The sequence below is a fragment of the Nuphar pumila genome, chromosome 2, assembly GCF_984573655.1.
Source record: "Nuphar pumila chromosome 2, dmNupPumi1.hap1.1, whole genome shotgun sequence".
NCBI lineage: Eukaryota > Viridiplantae > Streptophyta > Magnoliopsida > Nymphaeales > Nymphaeaceae > Nuphar > Nuphar pumila.
The window spans coordinates 99,466,094-99,493,482 of record NC_143250.1 but is presented as its reverse complement, the minus strand read 5'-3'; the positions used below and the strand labels follow the sequence as shown (position 1 = coordinate 99,493,482).

General features: G+C 35.5%; 1 protein-coding gene across 1 annotated transcript; it reads left to right on the top strand.

The window, feature by feature from the left end:
- Positions 1–3,431: 3,431 nt before the first annotated feature.
- LOC149846362 (uncharacterized) lies at positions 3,432–26,944 on the top strand. Its single transcript, XM_089996323.1, has 10 exons — positions 3,432–3,774; positions 23,065–23,150; positions 23,418–23,484; positions 23,911–24,053; positions 24,705–24,753; positions 24,845–24,982; positions 25,102–25,182; positions 25,760–25,936; positions 26,019–26,105; positions 26,721–26,944. Exons 1-10 carry the CDS (start codon positions 3,481–3,483, stop codon positions 26,781–26,783), a joined length of 1,185 nt encoding a protein of 394 aa, XP_089852449.1. The 5' UTR covers positions 3,432–3,480; the 3' UTR covers positions 26,784–26,944.
- Positions 26,945–27,389: the final 445 nt, after the last annotated feature.

Below are 27,389 nucleotides of genomic sequence, written 5' to 3'. Positions count from 1 at the left end.
TCTATTATCCAAACTGGGCCTATGGGTTCACCTATCGTCCAGTTTGAGGGAGCGTGTTCATTATAACCACTCCACCCTCTCAGTCGATCAACATGAAGCGGATCATGCTCAACAACTTTTCAACGATAATCAAGGGATATCAAGGATCCTGAGCGCTCTTCATGATCAACGAGATTTGACAGTTGTTGATATCAAGGGATCCAAATCTGATATTAAAAAAACAAAATTAGTTAGAGATATTAAGGAATCTCAGACTGATCTGGAAGCCGTTATGATCAAGGCTAAAGATGAATTCAAAGGCGGCAATTCTATAAATGAGATGTATATAAAAGGATGTAACAATCCCATATAAAATGACTGAATAAGACTCTATTCCTCCCGTGGACGTAGGCTCGTTAGCCGAACCACGGATATTGGTTTTCCCTTTTTATTTTTTATAGTGTGCTTGGTTCAAAATTCAAGTCATTGTACAACTTACACCACAAATGTTCAGTACTATGAAATCATAAATCAATGGTTTGCAAATGATAATAGATGATAACTTTCACATGACTGAATGTTTTTCTCCTTCGACATGTTTTGTGTATTAGCAAGTTCGACCCAAGCTCGCAGATAGCTTGACCCACGCTCGCAGATAGCTTGACCCAACTGTTATTGGGCTTGAACTAGGCACATGTCTTATGGGGCCAGGTTCTAAGTAGGTTGAGCGGGGCCCTTTAAACACAACCAATAAACAGGTTGAATGGGTTAGCAGTATTTTAGGAGAACTACCATTTGTTAGCCAAGAGGAAAAATTTTTCATGCACAAACAAACAAGTAAAAATTATTATCTTTAGTTTTCAGTTTTCATTTCTCACGCCACACAAAGCAAGCAATTATTTTTCTTTTTTTGAAAAACTTCTCACATCAAAACTTTTCTTTTCCTGTAAAAAGTTTTTTTGTTTTCGAAAATACCTTGAAAGATACATTTTTTATAAAAAATATTCCTCTATGGGAGAGGTGAAAGAATGTTTCCTACAACAACAACAACAACAACGCCTTCATCCCAAAACAATTGGGGTCGGCGATATGAACCAACAAAGAAAATCATTCTGGGTCTTCCACATGAATCCTTCTCCTCCATTCATTTCTATCCAATGCCATGTCCTTGGTGAGGTTCAAAGCATTCATATTCTTTCCTATCACCTCCATCCATGTCTTCCTAGGCCTACCCCGACCTCTTTTAACTAATATATTTTCTCATTTCTCCATCCTTCTAACTGGAGCATCATTAGGCCTTCGTCGAATATGTCCAAACCACCTTAAACGATTCTCTCTCATCTTATTTTCAATGGGTGCAACGCCTACCTTCTTACGTATCTCCTCGTTCTGAATCTTATCTTTTATTGTATTTCTACACATCCATCTCAGCTACACTCATCTCACCGCCACCATCACCACCACTTGTTTGGTAAGCCATTACCAACCTCCGATGAGGGCTGCACCGTCATTAACCATCAACCTCGGCTAGATTTTTGTTTTGTTGCAGCGGCTAGAATGTGTTGATTTTCAGCTTGAAATCTATTCAACTCTCTTTGCGCCATTACAATCCTCTTTCCCTTATGACCATTACCTTCCGCTATTGAGTTATCTTGCTGCGACCTGGCACAGGGTATCTCTCTCTTTCTCTCATTTTTTTTTTGTATTCAGATTGGTGGTTGATTTTTTCTTGTGTGCAGTTCTGCAACAGCAGCTCAGCCAGCCCCAACTGCTCGAAACCACCGGGTTCAGCCTGGGAGTCACCGTTTCGGGCGGTTTTGGATGGTGGGTGAGGGGCGCAGAGGTATTTTGGGACGGTGGGAGTTGGCTTTGAAGCCCTTTTGGAGAAGATTTGAAAGCTTGGCGTTGTTGCGACATGGGTGGTGTCATCCACCTCCTCCATGTCTGCAGAGAAAAGCATGAATGGAGGGCTTTAGGGGTCGCAGACTTGGCTTCCTATGAGAATTTTTCTCATGCACACAAACATGAAAATTTTCATTTAAAAATAAATAATCTTATCAATACTTCTCATAAGTTGTATTTTCTCTTTCTATTAAAATTTTTCTCACTTCCAATCGTGTCGTGTATCTAATGTAGTGTTTTTAATGAAAAATAATTCAAGATGGCATCTCAGGTGTTCTTTCGGTTGGGTCCCCGTGACATATCATGTTGGGAAGGATCGACTCAGGCCCAGGTGACCAGAAACCCGGCCCGGTTGATATCAGGTTCAGAGTAGGCCTTTTAAGCCCCCTAGTAAATGGGCCAGGTCGGCTCTATTGAAATTCTATTTTGGCTCTGCCTGGGTCCGCCCATTTACCAGTGGGGCTTGATCGGGCCTGATTCTTATTGTGCTTGGCCTGCAAACCCGGCCCATTTCGGGCTGGGTACATGACAGCCGGTTGCCCACCCTTAGAGATGAGTTAAGAAGTGAGAACTCAAATAGCTGGATGCGGATCTCACGATGTTTGAGTCGATGCCGTATCCTTTTTCTAACCAACGCGGATTTAATTCGAATTTGGATCCGACTCATAGCATGCACAGAGGGTTCGAACAGAAACTATTTGATAGCGGCCAATGAAACAGGTAATATCCATTGCTTTTACACGGAAAATAAAAATAAAAACGATTCGGGTTAGAGCTGATTCTGACCCGAATTTGATGTTAAATGGTTACCCGGTTCTGGTTCCAGATCCACTTGGAACCTAGGACGCATGTTTCAGACCCGAGCTGTATTTATATATGGACTATTAGGGGTGTCAACGGGTCAGATCTGATTCGGACTCAGGTGGGTCTGAACCCGGATCTGACTTTGAAGTGCGGGTACCAGGTCCAGACCCAAGTCTGAACAGGTGGAAAACCATATCAGGTCTTATATGGATTACATAGCTAGACCTGATCCATAGGCTATAAAATAACATTTTTTGTTTCTTTTACATTGAAAAAATCAAGGTGGTTAATAAAAACTCAGGTAGGATCCAGGTCTGCTATGAAACTTCATAAATTATATCCGGTTTCATATGCTAATCGGGTCCTTCAGGTCTGACCCAGATTCTAATAAAACCTTCTTGTTTATCACCAAACCGTGACCCTATAGGGTTTGGTACGGGTCGTATCCTGGTCAATTCTGACCCATTGATAACCCTACTGTCTGCCATTTAGTCGTTATCTGACAATGCGGGTAGGATCTGTTTCAGAAACCGACCCACTTTCACCCTTACTATATCCGTTGGGCATTTGGGTCTTGGACTAGTGATCTGCCTTTTGTGTGCTCTCTTTGTTATCATCGACCTTCAATATAGCTAATGACTAAAAAACCTCAGATGACAAAAATATTCCACCTATTTAAATATTACGGGTAATTATGTCAATAGGTCGCATCTATAGATCCCACAATCCTCCCTCCGCCATTTCTCTGCTCTCTCTCTCTCTCTCTCTCTCTCTCTCTCTCTCTGTAGTGGAGAGATGTGTTCCTCCGGGCCTTCCATCCTCAGGGCACAATCCGCCTCCCCCAAGATCTTCTCCTTCCCTTCGAGATGCAGAAGGCTCGCCACTCTCGAGTCTTCTCTCAGGATCCGCAATTTGGCCAATCTCTTTGGCCCCAGAAACGGGGTTCGATCGACGTTCTCGGATTCGCTTAGGAGATCGAGAATCACGATGATGAGCTTGTCGTCCGCAGGAACTCGGGCCACCGTCGTCGTCGGCGATGGGCTCTTCTCGGATTACAAGCCCACTTGTGTCTTCCTTTTCCCTGGTCAGGTTAGGTTGCATTTCTCTGTGTTTCCTCTGCTGGAAACTGAATCTGTTTTGTCTGTGTCGCTTCCCTGATCGGATCGATGGTTCTCTCTATGGCATTGCGCAAACTTCTTCCTTTGTTTTTTGAATGTTGAGTCTTTAGTGCGAAGAAGAAATTGACATGTTTGTGTGGAATGGATTTGCTTCGTTTGGGTTAAATGGTAGGATTTGATTGTGTATGTAATTGGATTTGTATGGTTTCAGCTTCTTTAAATCGGCTTCCTTTTTGCGGTTTCTTATTTCTTTGTTTCTGTTTTTAATCCTCGAAGTTTGTGTTCAATGAACTAAACAAAAGAAAAAAGAAAAATCGGTGATCTCTGGGGCTAGGGACGATCACAACTTCCTCCCGAAAGTGTGATGGTGGTAGATAGTGTGACTTAGATCGCGAGGATGTCATTGTAGGTTGTGCATATATCTTGACCCAAAGCATATAATCTAGAATACGGGCTCTGTTTGGAAACTGGTAGTCTGAGGGAGTTTATGCATTTGGAAAAGTAATATTTCATGTTAAATTCTGAGATTTTTGAAAATTTGGTTAAGTATTTGGTAAAGTTGATAAAATCTTCGATTTTACGTGGCAGTCGAGTTGGGGCGTGGCTCATGACCCATTGACAAGACCTAAACGAGGCAAATAAGATTTGGTAAAAATTTTTGTTTTTAACCTTTAAAATCGAGTGAAATTCATGTTAAATTCAGGCAAAAATTTGAGGCAAAAATCATTAGATGCATCTCAAAATTCTGCAAACATTGATATTTTGTTTTTTTGAATTCGAGTTATGGTTGGCTCGAAAATCACATTTTTTAAAAAAAGACCTGCCTCGTTGTGACCAATTTTTGATTGGATTGGATCGGATCCGATCTGTTTGATCCAAGTTGATATCGATTTGAACCCAGTCTAAGACCCATATTAATTAGGATCTGGTCTAGGTTGAGATCCATATAGATATTGAAAATGGATTTGGATATTGGATCTAGATCTATATTCGAAATTCAAGTCCAACCAATTTAAAATTTTATATTCAATATAAAAGTTAAATTGAGTGAAATTTCATGTTAAAAAGACTCCTAGAGGAGAGGGAGATACCCTCTGGAACATTCTGAAAATTTATTATTTAATAAATAAATAATTAATAAAATATTAATAATTAATAAATTATTAATAATTAATAAATTATGAATTTTATTTTCTGGATTAGGTAGAGGGGAGTTCCATATTTGTAGAACTCCACCTAATTAGGGGATTCTAGAGGAGCGTCACTCTCTAGAAAACCCCAAATGTGGTTAAGATAAATAAAAAAACAAATTAGTTAAAAAGGAGGAAAAGAGGTTAGATATATATATATATATATATATATATATATATAGAGAGAGAGAGAGAGAGAGACTCATGGGAAGGATGGGAGAAAGGAAAAAAGAGAAAGAAGAAAGAAGAAAAGGAAAGGAAGAAACTTTTCAGTCACCGATGAAGTTTTTCTGCTCTTTTTCATCTCCGATCGAAAGTATGGGTTCCTCTCTTGATTCGGACAGGGAGAAATAGTTTAAATCAGGTTTATGTGATATTTTTAGTGAAAAAAGAGAAGTCTGATTTTATGTATATATATAGAAATACATGATTTCAAATATATATATATATATATGCAGATTTACTCTTTTATGAAGGACGATTTTCATTATATATCAAAAATTTGATTTATACCTGTCGATTTCTTGAATTCATGTATTGAACATGTATATGCTATTTCATGTTCAGATTTAATGAATTTTCATCCATGAATAGGCCTGTCGATTTTTTATTTTCTTGTATATGTAAAGCAAAAATTCAAAAGGATGCCATATACTCAGATTTAGTAAATTTTTGTTCATGCCATGTAATATATATATGGATTGGTACATGTTCAGATCTCTGGTCATGTATAGAGGCACATGTATTTAGGTTTTATTGATTCACATTTAAAAATATGCATGGAATTTTAGTTTTGGCGATTTTGGTATTCATGTAGCTGAATATACATGTCGATTCCCTTTCTGGACATTCATGCTGAATATATATATATATATGTTCAGATCTGTCGATTTTCTTTTATTCACAAATTTGGATAGATTTGCCTACTTTCACGGGTAGACAGATCAAGACAGATCTGCCAAGTGTACATGTTGGAAGACCGGGACAGATCTGTCGATTGTACATGAGGACAGACCCGGATAGATTGTCATTAAACTTACCTTTTTCCTAAACTGATATGCTGGCTGTGTTTTGTGACCAGACTGATGTAATGTCTGGTTAGATTATCGGCTGGGAACAGGTGAGATCAGATTATATCCAATCTGATTTCAGCCGATAATCATCATCTTAGTCCATGATTAAAACTAAAAAAAATCTGTCATCGACTTGCAGCAGATTTATCTTGTTATCAGTTTGCTGTTTTTTTTCCTGTTCCCAGTTGGTGTTAGAACTGTGCACAACCATGTTCTTCCAGCATATTGTATTTTTCCATTTAGTTTCTGGTATGATTGTGCGCAACCATGTTTTTCCAGTATATCATATTTTTGCATTTAGTGGTTGGTATGACTGTGCCCAGCCATGTTTTTCCAGCATGATGTGTTCTGCATTTAGTAGCTGGTATGACTGTGCACAGCCATATATTTTCTAGCATGTGATTTCTTTGCATAAATATGCATCAGCAATGCATTTCCAACATGTTGTCTCCTCCAATTGGCTGTTGTCAAAGTTATGATTGAGCAACTGACATTCATAACCATTATGCTGAAATTTTGCTGGTCGTGCAATAATTTTTTATAGCTGATTGTATATATATATGGGGCAAGATCGACTATGTGCACCTGCAAATCTGAACCGATCTGCCGATGCACATAGTGTGGACAGATTTGGTTCAGAACTGTCCAGGCCACTTCTAGTGTGCTGGCTGACTGCTCAAATCAACTTTTTGGATTCTTGGCCTTTGAGGTGACTCGTGTAAGGTCTGCCCAGTATTTTTATGCATGTGATTGTTTATTTTCGGTGGGTTGTTGTAGGGCAGAACAATGTTGCACATTTATATGCAACATTGGCCATTGCTTTTGGCTACATGTTTCGGCATGAGAAACATGCTGCCAACAACATGCTAATGTTGTCCTGTGCATTGTGGCAACATAGCTATGTCTCGATGGTCATGTTTTGTATCCCGAGGATGCCCAGCTTTGTTGCATGTGAATGACAAAAGTGGTTATTGTGAATGACAAAAGTGGTTATTGGTTATGACATGCATTAGATTATCATGCTTATGTTTTATGCATGAAAACTCATGAAATCTATAACATGCATGAATATGATGTACTTATTTGAGAGTTTATACATATGATGGATCATGCAAAATGCATGTTGCAAGCATTTGTTCGTATGCATTTGCAATTTGTTCTATATGTACATTCTTGTTGTATGTGAATGAATGTGCATTGTTGACATGTTTGAATAATTATGTATTTGTATATTCACTGAGGATTTTGTATAAGATAAATCGATGGTCAGATGTGAAACATTGTAGGTCATGTGAGCCAGGAGCATGTGTTGCTCTAATATCTGTATTTATGCATTGCAAAATTCACTTTTGAAATTATTGGCTTTCTAATTTAATTGCCATGTTAAAATTGTAACGGGCCAGGTCTCGTGTTGGGTTTTGCATTTTTATTTGCAAAATAATTCTTGTGTAAAAAACTTGACTTTTGTTAAAAAGATAAAATAGATAAACAATGTAATTAATTTTCTTTTTGGATATCCCTTTCACAGTATGAGTATCCTGAACGACGGTTTTGGAGAAACCGTGAGGATGCTAAAACTCCGTGTGCGTTTGTACTCCTGAACCCGATATGGTGGTTCGCCTCTCGGCCACTGTTTTAAGGAGTTTTCAGCCACTTTGTCTGGGTGTGGTGTTGTAAACACAACTGTTGTTATTGGTATACCAAGAAAGTGACATCATTGGATGTTGATTTCCCTGGTAACCCGACATTAGATGTTGATTTCTAATGTTCCGATGAATGGTGTTGATTCTTGATATCGGTAGATGAACAAATATGGAACCTAGTAATAAAATATAAATTGGGTGTTAAGTTACAACTGAGAGCCTATCTTAGACTTCGGGAATTGTGGTACCCGTTTTAAGTATCCGCGATTTTAATCAAAAGTGAAACTGAACTTATGTGCATTTAATAGGGACATGCATGCAAAAGAGAACTCTGATAATAACTTAATAATTTGTTCATGCATGTGCATTTAATCATGCATCTTTATCGTTTTGCACTAGTTCATGCATTCTTACTTGTTCTATTTCATGTGAGAAAATTGTTATATATATATTTACTTCAAAAGACCTGTTAAGGGTATTTTAGTCTTTTTACATATTGTAAAAGTTATTTTTATTAAAACAACCTTTTTGTTTTTTCTTTTTCTTTTTTATTTTTTTATTTTTTTATTTAGTTCATAAAGGAGACCTTGGGGGGCCCACTATTAGAGTCGTTGTGGTCCCCAACGTCTCCATACGTGGGAGCCCCAAGGCCTCCCTCTCTCCTTTTTGTTGTATATATATAGGGGGTGTTCCCCCCTCTTTTTGTAAGCTTTCCTCTCATTCTTTGTAGAGTATTTTACGCTCTCTTAATAAAATTATTTCTTTTTAGCCTTTTGGCATTACCCTTTTGTGGGTTTATGTAATTGCACTTTATGTGCTTGTGAGTTCCCCTTAGTGGGTTTATGTATTTGCACTTTATGCGCGTGTGATTTTGTGTCCTTTATTGGATCTTCAAGTTGTATCACTTGCTATTTGTATTTTCGCCTATTTTCTTACAAGAATGTTATTGCATGATACTTGCTTTTAGATGCTTGAATGGTAAATTAAATATGAGATTGTTATTGTTATATTCCTTTGAATGTCTTGCATGAATTTGATTTATGCTTTTTTTTGTTTATTTAGAAGTTTAGAGGAATTTGTACAAAAAATCTTTGATTTTTACCTAGTATTTTCAATGTTTTTCTCAGAACCTGGAGCTCAGTGGAGCCTGCGAGATCGCGTGACTTATTTATGTTATTTCTTGACATTGTGACTCTGGATTATATTTTTTATTTTAATTTTGTTCTCAAACATTGATTTATTGATTAATAAAATTAGCTATTTGATTGGTTGGTTTAATGCAAAGATCAATTGTGGTTTGGAAGTTGTTAAGTCCGTGAGGCCCCAGATCCTTGAGTTTTGGTTTTCGCAATTGTTTAAAAAAAGTTTTTTTTTCACTTTTCAAGGGGATGAGTTGGAGTCATCACAGGAAAAGTGGTAGCTACCAAATCTACTATTTAGTGCAAATACAAAGCCGATACCGTCTCACTTCGTCGCCCAAATGCATAAACTCTCATCCCAACTACCAGTTTCTAAACAGCCACCACCAAGGTAGTTTGACCATGTATCTACCAAATGCATAAACTCCATCCCAGCTGCCAGGTTCCAAACAGAGCTTATTTGTTCGTTTTAAGACTTGATTTTTAAACTAGTTTTGGCAATTAGTAATTCTGTCAATTGATTATATGCCTCATGCAAGCAAGCGATTCAAGGGTACTAGTGGTGAGCAAAATTACTTATTGGTCCTGGTGTTTGATTTAAAGAATAATAATTGCTGGTTGCATTTTAATTACAACTTATCTGTTCAAGATCAACAGACCTAATGGTACAAACTTTACGATGTGAATATCCTAGAATACCTTGAGTTATGACTCTCGATAATGCTCTTTATGTCCTGAGTAGAAATAAACTTATACTTTTAAAAACTTAATCCGGCTTGATGTTGAAAATTTTAACAAATTTGTTGAAGACAACACTGCTCAAGCTTATGTAATATGATTTGATCCAAATCTTTGGGAATTACGACTGGACCAAGTGCATGTTGGGCGCAATTAAAGAGAAGTACAACACCATGTCATAAACGTGTATCCAACTGCTATTGGACCAATGCAATTCAAATCTTTGCAGGGAAAATGTCTTCTAAAGCCAAAGATGTTTTTCTCCCTAAAAAATTGCCACCAGTTAAGTCTTTAAGAATGGAAAGTCCCTCACATTCCACTCCACTAATAAAGATGGAAGGCAACATTATCAATCCTTATGTTTCTAAGGCTCAAGAAATATTTATAACGCCCCAATTTTTTAAACTGTAAATTTAGGGATTTTTTTAAAAATCTTTTTACACGATTTTCAAAAAAAACAATAGAAACTCTTTTTAAACACAGTTCAAGCCTTGGGCGGGTTACAATTTTCAACTCAGACATGCAAGACTAGAAATAACTGAATCAAACCATTAATTGAATTGAAATAAATCAAAGTACTAGACTCACTTAATTAGAGTTTACAAGTCTAAAGAATTCAAATCCTAATTAAGAAATATTTCAAGTCCTCTCAGAAGTCTTCAAGGAATGTAACTCTCTTGGCACCACCCCGAGCCTCCCGTCATCACAAGCCAGCTTACTCATTACCTGAAAATATTAAAAGGGCATTAACAACGGCTCCTGTAGGAAACACCTTATAACATAAGGATGGAAATAATACAAACACATAAAACATATTTATTTCCTATAACATATAAGCACAAGGATCATTATTACAACAATGATAAACATAAGCATACAAGATTTCACAAATAATCATTCTTACCCTTAAGTATCGAACATGCATCTACTCATTAGTAATCAAGATCACAATAAGACAAAGTCATATATGCCAACATATGCATGAACTCGAAATCATACACAACATGCATAGACATTTATGCCAACATTCAATGAAACACTTAAATACTTATGAACCTCATTTAATGTATTATTAGATTGTTATTCTTTTTCTATCCTGTAAGGGTACACTCTCAGGAACCTACTCAAACTCAATAATCAGATGAGAGGTTTATTATAGTATGTATTTTAATTACCCCATTTATTCAAAGAGTCTGAAAAACATCCGCTCAAACAGTCTGTGATCGAGAGAGACTCACAATGGTCCAGAAAATCGATTTATACTCTACAGAGTTACATACTACCTACTTAGGTCTCTTTGGCAGTCCCGGGACCTTACAACTGACTACTGGGGACCAAGAAGGCGCCTTTGCTCTTCGAAAAACATAACTGTCAATCGACCGTGTGTACCTCCTACCCTCTCCAAGTTAGGCCAGGTTTCAAATGGGCTAATAGGTGTTATGACACTAGGCTCAACTAAACACTAGGTGCACTCAACACCAGGCTCCTCCTTAGCCCTAAGCTCCACTGTAATGCCCCAAAATTTTAACCCTAAGATCTCAGAGAAATTTTTTTTTAAAACAGCGGAAACAACCTTTTTCTTTGGGTTAAACATTCTGGGTGGGTTACAGTACAATCAATCATTATAACTGAATTAAAATATAAATAACATTAAAATTTAATTCAGTCTCAATAATTTAAAATACATATCAAAGTATTTTGATAACAATAATTATCTTTTTGAAACTATCTTCGGGAAAGGAAAAGACTGGCTCTCGATGCCGCCTAAGCATTTTGCATACGCTCTGCGGTGGTACATCATAATCTACCTGATGTAAGGAAACGGTTTTGAATATATTAGGTTCAATAATGAACCAATACACATGCACATGAAGTGTGAATATACCCACTAAAGGGGAAAACACAAGCACATAATGTGCTAACACATAAACCCACAAAGGGGCAAAAATGCCTATAAGGCATAAGTTGATATTATTGAAAAGAGGAAGGGTGTAACACCCATTACATGGAGCAAAGGCTCCTCCAAAGGAGTGCTTGAATTACAAGGGGGAGACCCCTATTTATAACACAAGAGAGGAGCCACATAGGGGGCTCCCAAAGGAGTCGTTGGGAGCCCCCAACGGTCACATTTGTGACCGTTGGGGGCTCCCCAACGACTCTATGGGGAGCCTCCCTAGGTGGCGCAAACCACAAGAATGAAAAAAATAAAAAAGAAAAATAAAAAAATAAAATTACAAACATATTCTAAATGGAATATGCGTAATGTGACCGTTGGGGGCTCCCCAACGACTCTTTGGGGAGCCTCCCTAGGTGGCGCAAACCACAAGAATGAAAAAAATAAAAAAGAAAAATAAAAAATAAAATTACAAACATATTTCAAATGGAATATGCGTAAAAAGGGGAAATGACTAAACTACCCTTATGCCTAATAATAGAGAAATATATATTTTATATATATAATTAGGAAGATACATATGCATATATACCATATATGTATATGTATCATCCTTTATATATATAAAATATATATGAGATTACAAAGATTGAATGATACATTTTAACACCCCCCCCCTCAAACTTTGCGTGGGGGAACGAAAAGATTGAAGAATGCAAGAGGAAGAATCTCAAGGCTTCAAGAGCCTTCAGTCCGAATGCCATTGAAATTTGCAAATGTCTTCCTCCAAAGTCTTTAACGATGAGCACCTTTCATGATCTATTCAAGGTACTTCTTTTTCTCTCATCTTCAAGATCCTGTGGAACAAATCAAGAAGAGGTTCAAGTAAAAGATATCTTTGCACTTTAATCAAGTGAAATATTCCAAATAAGATTAATTAACCAAAAAAAATCATATCATATAATTCATCCAAAAGTAATGGTGCAAAAAGATATTCTATGCATAATTCATCACAGGATTTGATGGAATAAGATAATTACTTATGTATGCAAAATGATTTTAGAAAACCAATTTTTCATAATCATATACCATGTTGAAGAGGGAGCGGAAACAAATTACAAGAATGCATAATGCATTCATAAAGTCCAACATTGGACAAACACAACCTCATAACGAGGAATAACATAATGGTCCACAAGGGACACCACAAGAAGCCTACGAAGAGGCATAAGTTGCACATAATTTATTGAATGAGGGCCAAAAGGCCATAATGAGGATATGCATAAAATATCATGAAATGAATCAACACCTAAAAGAGTCATTAATGATCATGCTCCAATCATACTTTAGTCAAGTAATATGAACCAATAAGATAGAAAGACAAGTGTTTTTTATTTTTAGCAAGTCCTTTGAAAACGATTTCAAGAGGGAAATGCTCAAAAGAGTGTATAAAACACAAGAGTTCAAAAAGGTTTTAAGTCCACTTAAGAGGCAAAATAATGAGAGTTATTTGAGTAGAGAACCTTACACATTTAGGAACATCTCACTCAAATGATTGCAATTATAAAAACTCATTTTGCATATCAAATATAAAAGGTGACCAAAAAATCAATTTGATTTTAAAATATGCATATTAATGATATGATTCACTTGTATCTTAAAAAGACAAAATATGAATGAAATTTCACAAATTTCAACAATAATTCATCCATTACAAGCAACTACCTCATTAATCCTCCAAAACCCACAAATCAAGTGTGTAAGCTACTAGATCAAGAACATAAATATAATGTCATTAAAGGCCAAGGACACACACAACGGTGTGTAAAAGAACCTCTTGTCTACATGTAATAATACTTGAAATGAGTGCATCAATGATAAGAACAAGAGAATACACGCCAACATGGACCAAAAGCATCTCTTGTCTACGTAAAAATACACTCAAGACCAAGTATGTTCAGCTACTAGAACAAGAGTATCAAGTCAACCATGGGCTAAAACACAATACATCTCTTGTCTACATAAAATGACACTTGAAATGAGTGAAAGAAGCCAACCATGGGCATACATCTCAGCGACTAGAACAAGGACACAAATGCCAACATGGACTAAAGATCACACACCGTGGTGTGAATCAACGTGCCTTGTCTACATATAATAACACAAGACAAGTGTGTTCAGTTATTAGACCAAGAGAACAAAGCCAACAAAGGGCTACCAACACACAATGGTGTAATAATATGTCTTGTCTACATATGATGACACTTAGATAAGAGGTATAAGAGGAGAGGACTTTTGAGGCAATAAAACTTTGTAATGACAAACATATAAATAAAACCTTGGACAATATTTTGAAAATAAATATGTGCACATACGCACAACAAGAACACTTGGAACACTTGTGCACAAAAGCATGTAAAAGTATCTTTAACAAGATACTATAATCGATGGAACGATATAAATGTAAGAACATACATATACCAAGAACACTTGGAACACTTGTGCACAAAAGCACAAAACACGAAATCACAAATGTGCAAATGCACTCATAAGATTCATAAGCAATAAAAGGTTGGGCAATAATCCCCAACGCCCTTGAATTAAATATACCTTAAAACATTTAAGGTTCCAAGACACCATATATTCATCACATTTATATATAAATAAGAGCATTCATAAGATCAATGGCCAAAAGAAAATGAGTGACACACTCATAATTAGAGATCATATAACAAATCATTCTAGAGTCCCAAGGTGCCCATAGTTCACCTCAACAACCATCTTTAATATGGTAATTGGACAATCTAAAATGACATAACAGAAGGTGCTCTTAACTCACCTCAACAATTATCTCTAATATAACAATAAGGCCATACAAAAAGGATTGATGCATCATATAACTTGTGATGGATAAAAATAAATGTCATAAAAAGGCAATGAACACTTAGGGAAATCATTTTCCAAATATGTGATTTTACAAAGAGGGTCGATTCAAAGGTCCAACATAATTAATCACAACAATATGCCTTATAATAATTTTGCATAAATACGAAATTATGTTCAATCATGATCATTATCAAAAGACTCAATAAACACAACATGAAATATTTAAGCAATGTCATGTTGTGAGGACGGATTTGAAATAATCCAAGAATCAAATCAAGCCTCTATAAATTGCAATTATATGCATACCAAGATGTAGAATGGCAATAATCTTAAATGAGCAAATTTAGGACAACATGTAACAGGAAATTGCGGAAGCACTTATAATGATAAAAGGAACAATCTCACAAGTCCACTAAGGGACAAAACAAGCCCTAAGGAAGGTAATATATATCATCTCTTTATTGAAAAGAGAGTACCATGTGAAAATGTCTATAATAGACAATACACATACAAGCATGAATACTTTATAAAAGAAGTGTACGAAGACACTCTCACAACACTTGAACAAAATACGCAAAAAGCATAATAATAGCAAACATGTAATAATGCATGTATAAAAAGGAGCAAATGCTTGAGACTCTCAAGCTTTCACAAAGATGGTAATATTAAAAAAATCTCATAAAAAACTAATATTAAAAAGAAGCTTATAACAATCATGAAATCTTCTCAAAGAGTATATACTCATAAGAAGATTCACAAGGATAAAAAGGCCTCTCAAAGAGAGATCCAACAAACAAAATTCTCAAATGAGGATACATATGAAAGGAAGAGGGAAAACTTTATTAAAGTGGAGAAAATCCCCAAAGAGAATACTAGGATTGCGTTATGGCATAAATCTATAAACAAAAATTCATAATATTATATGACTTAATAGATTATAACCAATGGCATGAATATGTTTTAAATAAACATAACATGAAATATTTAAAACATATGTAATAAGTATGCAACATTAATGAAGACTATAAATCTTATAATAAAACATATTCTTGAAATTGAATTGAAGAATGAAAAGAGGATAACCATATTTTATGAGATCATTTTTAAAACTTAATTCAACCGATATTATAAAAATGCCTTCTTAATCAAACATTGCTCATATGAAAAAGAACTCATTAGGTAGGAAAATAAAACATCATTTTTCAAAGACACATGTTATTATGAAAAAAACTCATATAGGACATTTTAGAGGGTAAACACATACCTTTAATATGAAATAATTATGATGAGAGTATGTGAGCAATGCTACATCTCTCACAAACATTTTATTTCTAACATAACTTTCTTTAAAAAACTTATTTTTCAAGAAAAGACATACGAAAGAGAATAATATAAAAAGTTCAATGGAATTGTTAAGAATCCAAACGCATAATGACATGGAGAACACAAATGCAAAAGCATATCTAATTCTTTATAATGCTCAATACTTAAAGAAATATAATGCATACCAACCATTTTAAGAAGCAAAAGAGAGAAACGAGAACTTCACCATTCTTCTTTAAAATTTCTTGAATAGCACGCTTCCCAATGCAACAAAGAGCAACTCGATCCCAACCTTGCTCTGATACCATGTAAGGAAACGACTTTGAATATATTAGGTTCAATAATGAACCAATACACATGCACATGAAGTGCGAATATACCCACTAAAGGGGAAAACACAAGCACATAATGTGCTAACACATAAACCCACAAAGGGGCAAAAATGCCTATAAGGCATAAGTTGATATTATTGAAAAGAGGAAGGGTGTAACACCCATTACATGGAGCAAAGGCTCCTCCAAAGGAGTGCTTGAATTACAAGGGGGAGACCCCTATTTATAACACAAGAGAGGAGCCACATAGGGGGCTCCCAAAGGAGTAGTTGGGAGCCCCCAACGGTCATATTTGTGACCGTTGGGGGCTCCCCAACGACTCTTTGGGGAGCTTCCCTAGGTTGCGCAAACCACAAGAATGAAAAAAATAAAAAAGAAAAATAAAAAATAAAATTACAAACATATTCCAAATGGAATATGCGTAAAAAAGGGGAAATGACTAAACTACCCTTATGCCTAATAATAGAGAAATATATATTTTATATATATAATTAGGAAGATACATATGCATATATACTATATATGTATCATCCTTTATATATATATAATATATATAAGATTACAAAGATTGAATGATACATTTTAACACCTGAAACCCTATAAAATGGGTCTGACTCGTAAAAGTCTGATAGGAAATAATATACTTATAATAAATGTGTAATATCAGAATACATTCAAACACGACCTTATATATCAATTATATAACACATATATTAGCCCGACAATAAATATAAAATCATGCTATCAACAAAATAACAGTTTAATTTAATGCACGTGCATGAAACAACAACAACAACTACGCTTTCATCCCAAAACAATTGGGTCGGCGATATGAACCAAGAAAGAAAATCATTTACAAAATGCATAAACATATACAAGGTGCATGAACTTACCCTTTCAATGTTGTGAGTCATTCATACATGAATAAGCTCTTATCTTCAATTATCGTTTTTTTGCTTAAATGATGCATGTCATCTTCTTTTTATATGCAATTCACAGTCTTGTTTCACTTGCCAATATTTGTTTGTGGGTATAACACAGACTCTCTCAGTACGGAGGTACGACCCAAGTTTGTATTTTCAAACAATTGTATCTTATTAACCTTCGTGACGCCCCAATTGTGAATACTCCGGAGAGGGAATATAATTTTATAGAGAGAGTTTTCAACTCCTGCAATCCTGATATATCAGATTTTTCTCATGAGTCTTAAGCCCTAAGAGAATTAATTTTATTTTGATTTCATAATTAATTCTTGTTATCGTGTCAATGCAAACATGCAATCACATTCAGGGTTCATATGCAACAATATTTGTGGCACTTTATGCATGTTTTGATTAGTCTTTACCATAAAATCAATACAATAATGCAATCATTATGCATTTACACAATCAAGGTAGGCTAATCATTGATATATATGCATACCCAATTCAATCAATAATGAAATACATTCATTTAACATGCATATCAGTCTAATATCCCATTTAAGCTCAATAAAAATGCTCCACAACAAGGTTGTTAAACGCGATGAGGCGAAGCGAGGCGTTGAGCCTGCGCTTCGCCTCTGAGGCGTACGCCTCAGGTACTGAGGCGTACGCCTCTCACAACTGGTATGGAAGTGAAGCGGTGGGAGGGGAGGCAGGGAGCGGCGGAGGAGCAGTTGGCCGGCACGTGGCGGTGGATCCACCGGCACTTGGGGTTAGCATAACCAACGAATTGGGTGGAGGAGAAAGACTTGGGGATGAAGGAGGGGGTTTGGAGGTTGATGAGGGGCAATTTGCGCATCACAGCACGCCTCAGTACCTTGAGAGTGCGCCTCGCCTCTGAGGCGTACGCTTCAGGTACTGAGGCGTACGCCTCTCACAACACTGCTCCACAATGTAAAATATAACTAGACATCAATATATGTCATACTCTGCAGTTTGAATTTTTGTTAACCTGATTTTGGAAAACCTACCAAAAATCAAAAGAACCGAATTTCACTCAATATTTTACTGGGATTGCCCCCAACATCTTAGGAAGACAGTCTAAGAAACAAAATTGCAAAATTCATTGTAATAAAATCAGGAAAATTTTGGGACTGAAGCCTATTTAGGAAAAATATCAGACAGATCCTATCAACTGCATAAATTTATTTCGGTTTGAGGAATTTCTCAAGATTTACAAAAACATCTTTTGACAAAAAACTTTTTAAAGGATCTTCTTATACATGTTAACTTTCACTTAGATTTTTCATAATTTATTTTGATTAGTTTTAATTAGGGTTTTAGAACTTTCAAAATCTTTGGTCAGAACAGTCTTGCTAAAAGGGCAGAAAACTTGTGCTCTATTGCAATGAACGTTTTGGCCTTAAAACTGATCCAAACGGAACAAAACAAGATTCTAAATTCAAGGCCTGGATATGTAAAACACTCCTGTATTTTTTTTTATTGACTTTGTTTTCATAGAGATATAGATATTTTTCTGAAACAAGTCAGAACAAAAAAGGACAGAATAGCCAAGATTAAAACTCATGCAAGATCTATTAGGCAAGAACAAAAATCATGGTAAAATTCATATAATCATGATTTTTTATGCACTAAACATATTTACAACATCATACAACACATCTTTAGTCATATTTATGCTAATTTTGCTAAAACATTAACAACCATAATCCAAGAATCATAAAACCTTCGTGGAATCTCTCAAATACAATTTCATCTATGCAAGAATAACAAGAAACATTAAAACAACATGGAATCATGATTCATCTATATAATAACATGTTTAATCATGCTACATGTATTAATTTACCATATATGATCATATTAACTTTCTTTAACCTGAAACATCAAAACCCTAAAATGTTTTTGGCAAAACCTTCTTCAAAACGATTTTTTGCATATTTTTAACCAAGATCTATGCAAGAGACAAATTTACAGCATCAACATCTATGGAAAAACACTAAAAAATCTAATTCTATATTCATTATACATGCTGAACAATCCAATAAAATACAAATCTATCTATTCACACGGTTTTTGTTTTTTAGGGTTTTGAAAAGAGTCTTTTCCAAATCGTTTTCTCAAAATCAATCTTTCAAAACACCGTTTTGGGTTTTCAAAAATCTTTTTCATGTAGATCTAACAACCATAGATGTTCTACGCATAGATTATATGTAGATCCAAACCCTGGATCAAAATGAGGTTATGCTAATGCATTCCGAAATCGAACATCATGAAAGTAGAGATTTCCTACTGAAAATGTGCTTCCTGCAACGATACCGTTGCTTTTTCCTCCACTCGCTCCTTATTCCGGACTGAATTAGACCTTTACCAAGGTAGTTGTAGGTCTCTAATGGAAGTCTGAACCACCTCTAAGGTTGGGAGGAAGAAGGAGATGTGAGGAAGAGAGAAAGAAATATACTTCAATTGAGAGAGAGAACTAACCTTGTTATCCCCTCTCAGGAAGACCTCTATTTATAGATGGGCTTTGGTAAAAGTCTCATCTCTATTATAAGAGGTTAATATATATTAAATTTTTTATTAATAAAATAAGTAAATAAATTATTTGTCTGAACTTATTAAATTTCGAAATTAACTAATCTAGAGAAGAAAGGTAGGGTCTTCTTACCCTCGCTTGAGCTTTAGTGACATGGTAACCTTTCAAGAGGCCCACAGACCCAATGACTTAACATAATTCGGCATTTAAATAGTCGATTTGATAGCCCTCGAAATGAGAAACGTCAAGGTCAACTCCGATTTAATAGGTGAGCTACCGATCGGCTAAAATTTTTGTCAAAACAATAATGATGTTGTTCGGAGCGTTCGGTCCTATGGGTCTAATCCAATGAGATTAGATCCAATTTATCCCTAATTAGATCCAAATGTCATGGATTATATCATAATTGGGTTGGATCCAAAATGCAGTCCAATCAATTTTAAACAACCAAAATTTGAACTTTATCCAAGTTGAAAAACCCAAAATAGCGGCCATTTAATTTTAAAAATTATTATTTTTGAACCAACCCATAACTGAAATCCCCAAATCTGATCTTCTACGAGATCTATGACTCATAACAGACCTAACTAGAGTCCTACTTCAATTTAAACTTTTGAATTTCGCCTGAATTTAAAAGTTAAAATAAACAAAATTCGCAGGTGTTGCATCCACTCTTGGTAACTTATCAAGGCATGAACTCACACCCCTGAGCTTCCCTGAGGTGCAACTAAATATAGCTCATTTAATTTATCTCAAGATACGTACTCCCTTTTAAGGAGCACCCAAGAGTCATGCTTCTTCAAGGCTTAAGTGTCTATGAGTATATTTATTATAAACTTGGTGTTGACTAGCACCCTTGGTTCCACTAAACATGGCTCACCTGTGAGCGCGATGTATGCATGCCTTACATGACTTACAACACATCACATGTCACATACCATACTACACAATCCATGAGACTGATCGGAACGGAAGGAGATCCTTCTCCTTCTCCTTCTCCTTCTCCTTCTCCTTCTCCTTCTCCTTCTCCTTCTTTTCTTTCTTTTTCCTCTCTTCTCTTTTTTTTTTCTCTTTCTCTTTTTTTCTTCTTCCCTCTCTCTCTCTAGAAAACAAAATATAGAGAGAGGGGCAAGTTCGACCCTTTTATAATTTTTTTTTTTTCTAGATAGAGGGTGACGTCCCTTTTCGAGTTTCTCACCCATTTGGTTATGAGATAGAGTTCTTCTAATATAGAACTTTATCTCTAACATCTTCTTTTCTTTTTAACTATTTTTTTATTCATTTGGTATTTTATTTTGTTTTACTATTTTACTTTAGCCCCATTTGGGCTCTTCTAGAATCCCTATATATTAGGTAGCTGCCATATCCAAAAGAAATTTCAGAATTAATTGATTTTTAATATTTAATTAATTATTTATGAATTATTTATTAATTAATAAATTTTTAAAAAGTTTCAGAGGGTATCTCACCCCTCTGGGAGTCTTTTTAACTTGCAAATTCACTCAATTAAACCTTCATATTGAATTTAAAACTTTAAATTTGTTGGGCTTAGATTTTAGATTTGGATTCGGATCTAAGATCCAAATTCATATCCAATATCCATATGGATCTCAGCTTGGACCAGATCCTAATTAATATGGGTCAAGATCCATATCGATTACTAGATCCTAATTAATATGGGTCTTGGACTAGGTCAAGATCCATATCGACTTGGATCATACAAATCAAATGTGATTCGATCTAATCCAGAACTAGTCACATCGAGACGGGTCATTTTTGAAAAAATGTGATTTTCGGGCCCGAATTCAAAAAAACAAAATATTAATGTTTTTAAAATTTTGAGACGCATCTAATGATATATTACCTGAATTTCGCTCGATTTTAAAGGTTAAAAATAAAAAGTTTTACCAAATCTTAATTGGCTTGTTTAGGTTTTGTCAATGGGTCCTAGACCATGCCCAAACTTAGTTGATGCCACCTAAAATCGAAGATTTCTATCGACTTTCAATGTACTTAGTCAATTTTTCAAAAACCTTAGAATTTTAAAATGATAGAAAAACACACGATATTACATCCAAATACCATTAGTTAAATACCTAATATAAGGTCCAAATCCAAATCCAAATTGGATCCGAATACTAAGGTTTGGATATGAATATGACTCATCCAAGATCTATAAAAACCCTTGGCCACCTCCTGAACCCCTGTGGGTCACTACGTTGACACATGGCACCCCATTGGGTTGGGCGTGACGCTCTGAGTCTCATAAGGAACTTGGGTTGAGTCCAAAATATAGCCCGGTCAATTTTGAAAAATCAAATTATGGATCCGATCCAAGTGAGAAAACCCAAAATAGAGGCTGGTCTAATTTGAAAAATACATTTTCTTAACCAACCCATATCCAAAATCGCCAAATCGAATCTCCTACAAGATATACGACTCATAACGAATCTAACTAGAGTCCTAGTTCAACCTAAACTCTTAAATTTTGCCTGAATTTAACCTGATTCTAACATGAATTTAACTTAAATTTTGCTCAAATTTAAAAGTTAAGATAAACAAAATTCATAGGCATTACAATATTGCCTCTTGAAACTTCAGAAATGTTGCTTGAACATAAAGAAAATCAGGGACAAAATATCTTCCTCAAGGAGTATATTATGTCCCTAAACTTATTGTGAAATTATTCTCTTGGAGACTAAAAGTGTTAGAGTCTTTTATAATCAAAGAAACAAATATGGACTTAGATTTTCTAAACTAGTCATTGGAAATTCCTACTCTTGTATGAATAGGATGTCTCATCTAATCTGACAAAAAAAAATCTGATTTCCAAGGAATACTAACTTGTAATTGTTGGGATTACTAAGATGCCTAGATATATGTGTTGTGCATTTAAAACACTCCTGAAAAACATTCCTGGTTCATTAGATTTCTTGACCAGGTAAAGATCATCCCAATGTGGTTCTTCTATTACTAAAAGACTAAGTTTGGAGCTATTGAATGGATTTCACCAGCCTTTCTAAATAAAAAAATCCAACTCTAAATTAGAAATAATAATAATAATAAAAGTCAATCCTGACAATTAATACTGGAATTTTAAAAATAAGAAGTATAAATTAATTCCTTTTTGTGCTGCTATCGAACTCTCCTCGTTGGTAAAGTGGGAATTCAAGGCAAGTGATTATTATTTTTATCCTTTTTTATCAAGAAGACATGCAAATGGTGAGATAAATTTGATGTCTTACCAATATTGAATGGTTATAGGTGTCAACACAAACACCAGATTGAGTATATAAAATTTATATATTTTTGTATACTTGGGTCATCTCCTCGAATGGTCATTAATTTTTGCACCATACTTTTGTTGATGGGATCACAGAAAAAGCAAAAATTCCTTTTCTTTATTCAAACATTATTGATATCCTGGTTGAACATTTACTATTGTTGGTCTTGATTAGTAGTAGATGTTGCAAGTATTGATGTGTATTAGATTGTTCTGCATGCCTTATTTCTACCTTGACCATGTCAGTTTTTAGTCTATCATTTTCCTTTTCTTGTTACAGGGTGCTCAGGCTTTGGGGATGGGCCAAGAGGTTAAGAATGTGGAAGCTGCTTCCGATCTGTTTCAGAAAGCAAATGAGATACTTGGGTAGGTGATCCATTGTATTCCTGTTTTGTCCTACCTAGATTATTTTTCAATCCATGCTTCTCATCTTGTGCAGTGTGTGCTTGTATTTTTTTTTCTTGGGCATTACAGTCTCTCAAGCCCTCATCAATTTTGAGATGGTTTACTGTGTTACATTGTCAGTTTTTGGCAAAAGTTGATCCTTATGTATGCTATAGCTTCAAGAGTTTCCTTGGTGTGAGGCCTCTTAAACTGCTGTTTTTCAATTTTTTGACAAGGTCCTTGGTATAGGTATGATCTTCTTGACGTATGCATCAATGGGCCAAAAGAGAAGTTGGATTCAACTGTGATAAGTCAGGTACTCTTTGAAATGAGTGTGAAATTTCGAGTACTCTCAGAATAAAAACTATTTGATTAACTGTCACGCTTTGTTAGCTAAATGAAGCCACTCAAACTTTCTATAGTGCCCATTTTTCTTCAGCTTCTATCATAAAAATTGTTGCACAGTAACAAAAAATCTTGAATGTATTTACTTGAAGGAAGAGCTGTATTTGATGTTTCTATTGGTAATAGATGAAGGATTGCATTTACAGCCACCTAATGTCAGCTTGTCTCATGCATCTAGATTCATGTTGGTTTTCGTCATTCATTTGTTCAATGGAAGTGAGCATGATTTATTTCCAGGAATATGCCTGTGTTTTTCCTTGCATTTACTAAACATTGTTCAATGATATTGCTATCAACATTGTTTATCATGCTTGAGTTTTAAGGGGTGTCTTTGCAGCCAGCAATCTATGTTACAAGCTTAGCGGCCATTGAGATTCTCCGTGCTCGTGATGGAGGTCAACAAATAATAGATGCAGTTGATGTCACCTGTGGTCTAAGCTTAGGAGAATACACAGCTCTTGCATTTGCTGGAGCTTTTAGGTATTTATCAGATTCTTTTTACATAAAAATAAAATGAAAAGATCAATTGATTGCTCAAATGTTAGTACACTTTGTTCCTTCTCTATTTCGTGCATATATTTTCCAATGCTGTTTTTGGTGGAAAGACATCAAAACATGTACCAAATTATTGTGTCTTGAACATAGTCACCAGTATCATTCTTAGCAAGGTTTTTCTTGGCAGTTTTTTTAAGTGATTTTTCTCAAGAAAATCTCATAAGTTTTAAATTTTGAAGAATATAAAGAATAATAAAAAGATAAGAAATATAGGTTTTTTCTTATTTTCATGCTAAACTATAAAGAAACAAGTAGAACATTTTTTTAAATACAAAAGAAACAAAAAATAAAAAATATAGGATTCAAGATATAAAAATAAGACAATTTTTTCATAAATCTTGCAAAAATATTGTGATAATGTGTTTTGGTGATACTTTAGAAATATCATGATATTTGCAGTCTTTTCTTTGCTGTTGCAGAAAAGATAATATATCATGGTATTTTTAAAAAATCAGCAATATTTATGACTATGTTCCTGAATGCATATTTATGGTTCTTCTGGCATGCCATATATGATTTGATATTCCACTATAATAACTTCTTCCAATTTTTTGGTCTATGACTTCTATCCATAAGCTTCGAAGATGGACTCAAGCTTGTGAAATTGAGAGGTGAAGTCATGCAGGTAACCACCTAATAATGGAATTTATCAGTGGCTCTTCTTCTTTCATATCTAAATGTTCTCTACATATTGAAGATGCCATCTTTTTCTTTAGGAAGCTGCAGATGCTACTAGAGGTGCCATGGTCAGTGTTATAGGCCTGGATTCAGAGAAAGTTCAATTATTATGTGATGCAGCAAATGAAGAAGTGGATGATCAGCACAAAGTTCAAATTGCAAATTTTCTTTGCCCTGTGAGTAAATCTGAAACCATGACATAATTTTGCCCACCTGGCTATTTGATCAGTTGACATATGGAAAAAAGAAAAATGAATGTTGACTTCATGTGTTGTGAACTTTGTTCATAATGTAGGGAAACTATGCTGTCTCTGGTGGTGTGAAAGGGGTAGAAGCAGTAGAAGCCAAGGCCAAGTCCTTTAAGGCCAGAATGACGGTTAGAATTCTCATCAGATGTTAAACTTCTAGTCCTGTTTTGCTTCAATCATTATTGATTAATTTGGTAGCTTCTAGCCCGTTGTGGTGCATGATGCCGCCCTGTATCTTTGACTGATTTCATCTCCACAAAGCTTCATGTATGAATTGATTGCCAGAAAATCAAATATGCCAAAGGCCTTTTGTTAATCCAACTTTTGTGTTAAAGATCAGTTATCCTAGAACCAAATTCACAGCTTCTCAGTATGTGTAAATCAGTTCCGTATCTGCAAGACAAAAACCAGTACCTGGGGAAAGAATTATCTAAAAGAAACTGAGAAGGCAAAATTAATTGCCTCAGCTCTCTGTATATTTTGTGGAACTCAGGCTATGAAGTATGCCATTAATGATCAACAGGGGCTCCGCTTTTTTGGTAGGAGCTGTTAGTGCATGTCACCATGCTTTGGGACGTTGTAAGTTCAAAATTCAATGGTATGTTGTGTAACTGGTGGGGATCTGCCTAACCGCATCTTGCCTATCAAAAAGAAAAAGTATGCCATTGATGTATTTTTAATAGTGTTGTGCACTATTTTCTGTAGGTACGCCTTGCAGTTGCTGGTGCTTTTCATACTAGTTTCATGGAACCAGCTGTTTCAATACTGAAAGCAGCTTTGGAGGCAACTGAATTCAAAACACCAAGGATACCAGTGATATCTAATGTCGATGCACAGCCACATTCAGATCCCATGACCATTAAGAATATTTTGGCCCGTCAGGTTGGAATCTTATTACTACCTAAAATATGCCTTATATTCATTTTCACTGGAAGAATTGCTCAGGTGGTTGGTAAAATTACAGGTAACTTCGCCAGTTCAATGGGAAACAACAGTGAAGACTCTACTGTCAAAGGGTCTCAAGAAAAGTTATGAGTTGGGTCCTGGCAAGGTATGCAAAATTCTCCATTGAAAGGAAAAAGAAAAATCACACCTTCTGGCCTTCATTTATATTTTTAATACAGTTCATTGAGGCTAGTCCATTTTCTACAGTGGCTGATGTGAGCTCTTTTGGCTAACCAGTACATAAGGTTGATAGTGTAGAAGCTAACAGTGGATTTTCTTTTTTGTTTTGGTTCTATCCTTTTTCCTGTAACTTCATATTGACTTTTAGAATATTTAAGGCGCACAAGTTAGCATCTTAAAAGGTTGGAACTTTTTTTTTCCACTTTTTTTACTTCTTTTGTTATGGTCCCTGGTAATTACAATGCCAAAGGGGAACTTATTTTACATCTAGATTTTTCTCAATTTTATGATGACAAAGGGGAATTTATTTTAAATGCATCAGGATTGGCTAGTTGTTCATTAACTTGATCGACCAATCAATTCCTACAATGCCCAGATTTTTCCTTTTAGTAACTGAAATGATAACTTCTTTTTCGATAGTCATGTATTCACTCCTTTACATAAACAGTTTGGGTATCCATGTTAGATGCTGATAAATTAGCCACTAGTCTACACTACACTTTTGCTGCACCGGAATGCCCTTACAATTGACTGAACTCAGGTTATTGCTGGGATTGTAAAGAGGATTGACAAGGGTGCTGATATTGAAAATATTGGCGCTTAAATTTTTGGCAAGTTGGAGGCCTTCTCAAGAACATCGGCCCACCCTTATACTGATGTTGGTAGCAGTTCATCATTGGATTTTTTGTGCTTCTGAGTTATGTAGCTTTATGACGAATGTTATGGGTCCATTTTTAAAGCCTTTCAGCATTACATGATTGGTGCTAACTGATAACTGTGACATTGCTTGCTAGCAAACAGATCTCAAAGACAAGGGCTCTGCTTTCCTGACTAGGGGCAGCCGTGGCTTGACACCTGACATGGGTGGCTACAGTTTGAAACCCATGAGGGACATCCCTTGCCGCAAGGTCAAAACTGGGTGTACTATCTGGTGAGCAGGAAAACCTGCCAACTGAAGGCTTGCCAGTGTGCAGTCAGTGATTGGGAGAGGGTATCAATTTTTTTTCTAATGAGAATTTTAATTAACCTTGAGAGTTTATGAAAATTTATCTCAAATAAAACCAGTTGAAATTCAATATCTTGTAGAAAGAAAAGTGGTGGAAATTTAAACTATGACCAGTTTAAGCGATAGAGAAAGACTGACTGAGTTGGGGACCGAGTCCGGACATAATTTTGCTCCAATATACCCCCCCTGCTTGTATATTGACAA

Coding starts and splice junctions, on each gene's coding strand:
- LOC149846362 (XM_089996323.1), top strand. CDS start 3,481: ATGTGTTCCTCCGGGCCTTCCATCCTCAGGGCACAATCCGCCTCCCCC. Junction 3,775..23,064: donor TCTTCCTTTTCCCTGGTCAG/GTTAGGTTGCAT, acceptor TTCTTGTTACAG/GGTGCTCAGGCTTTGGGGAT. Junction 23,485..23,910: donor ATTCAACTGTGATAAGTCAG/GTACTCTTTGAA, acceptor GTGTCTTTGCAG/CCAGCAATCTATGTTACAAG.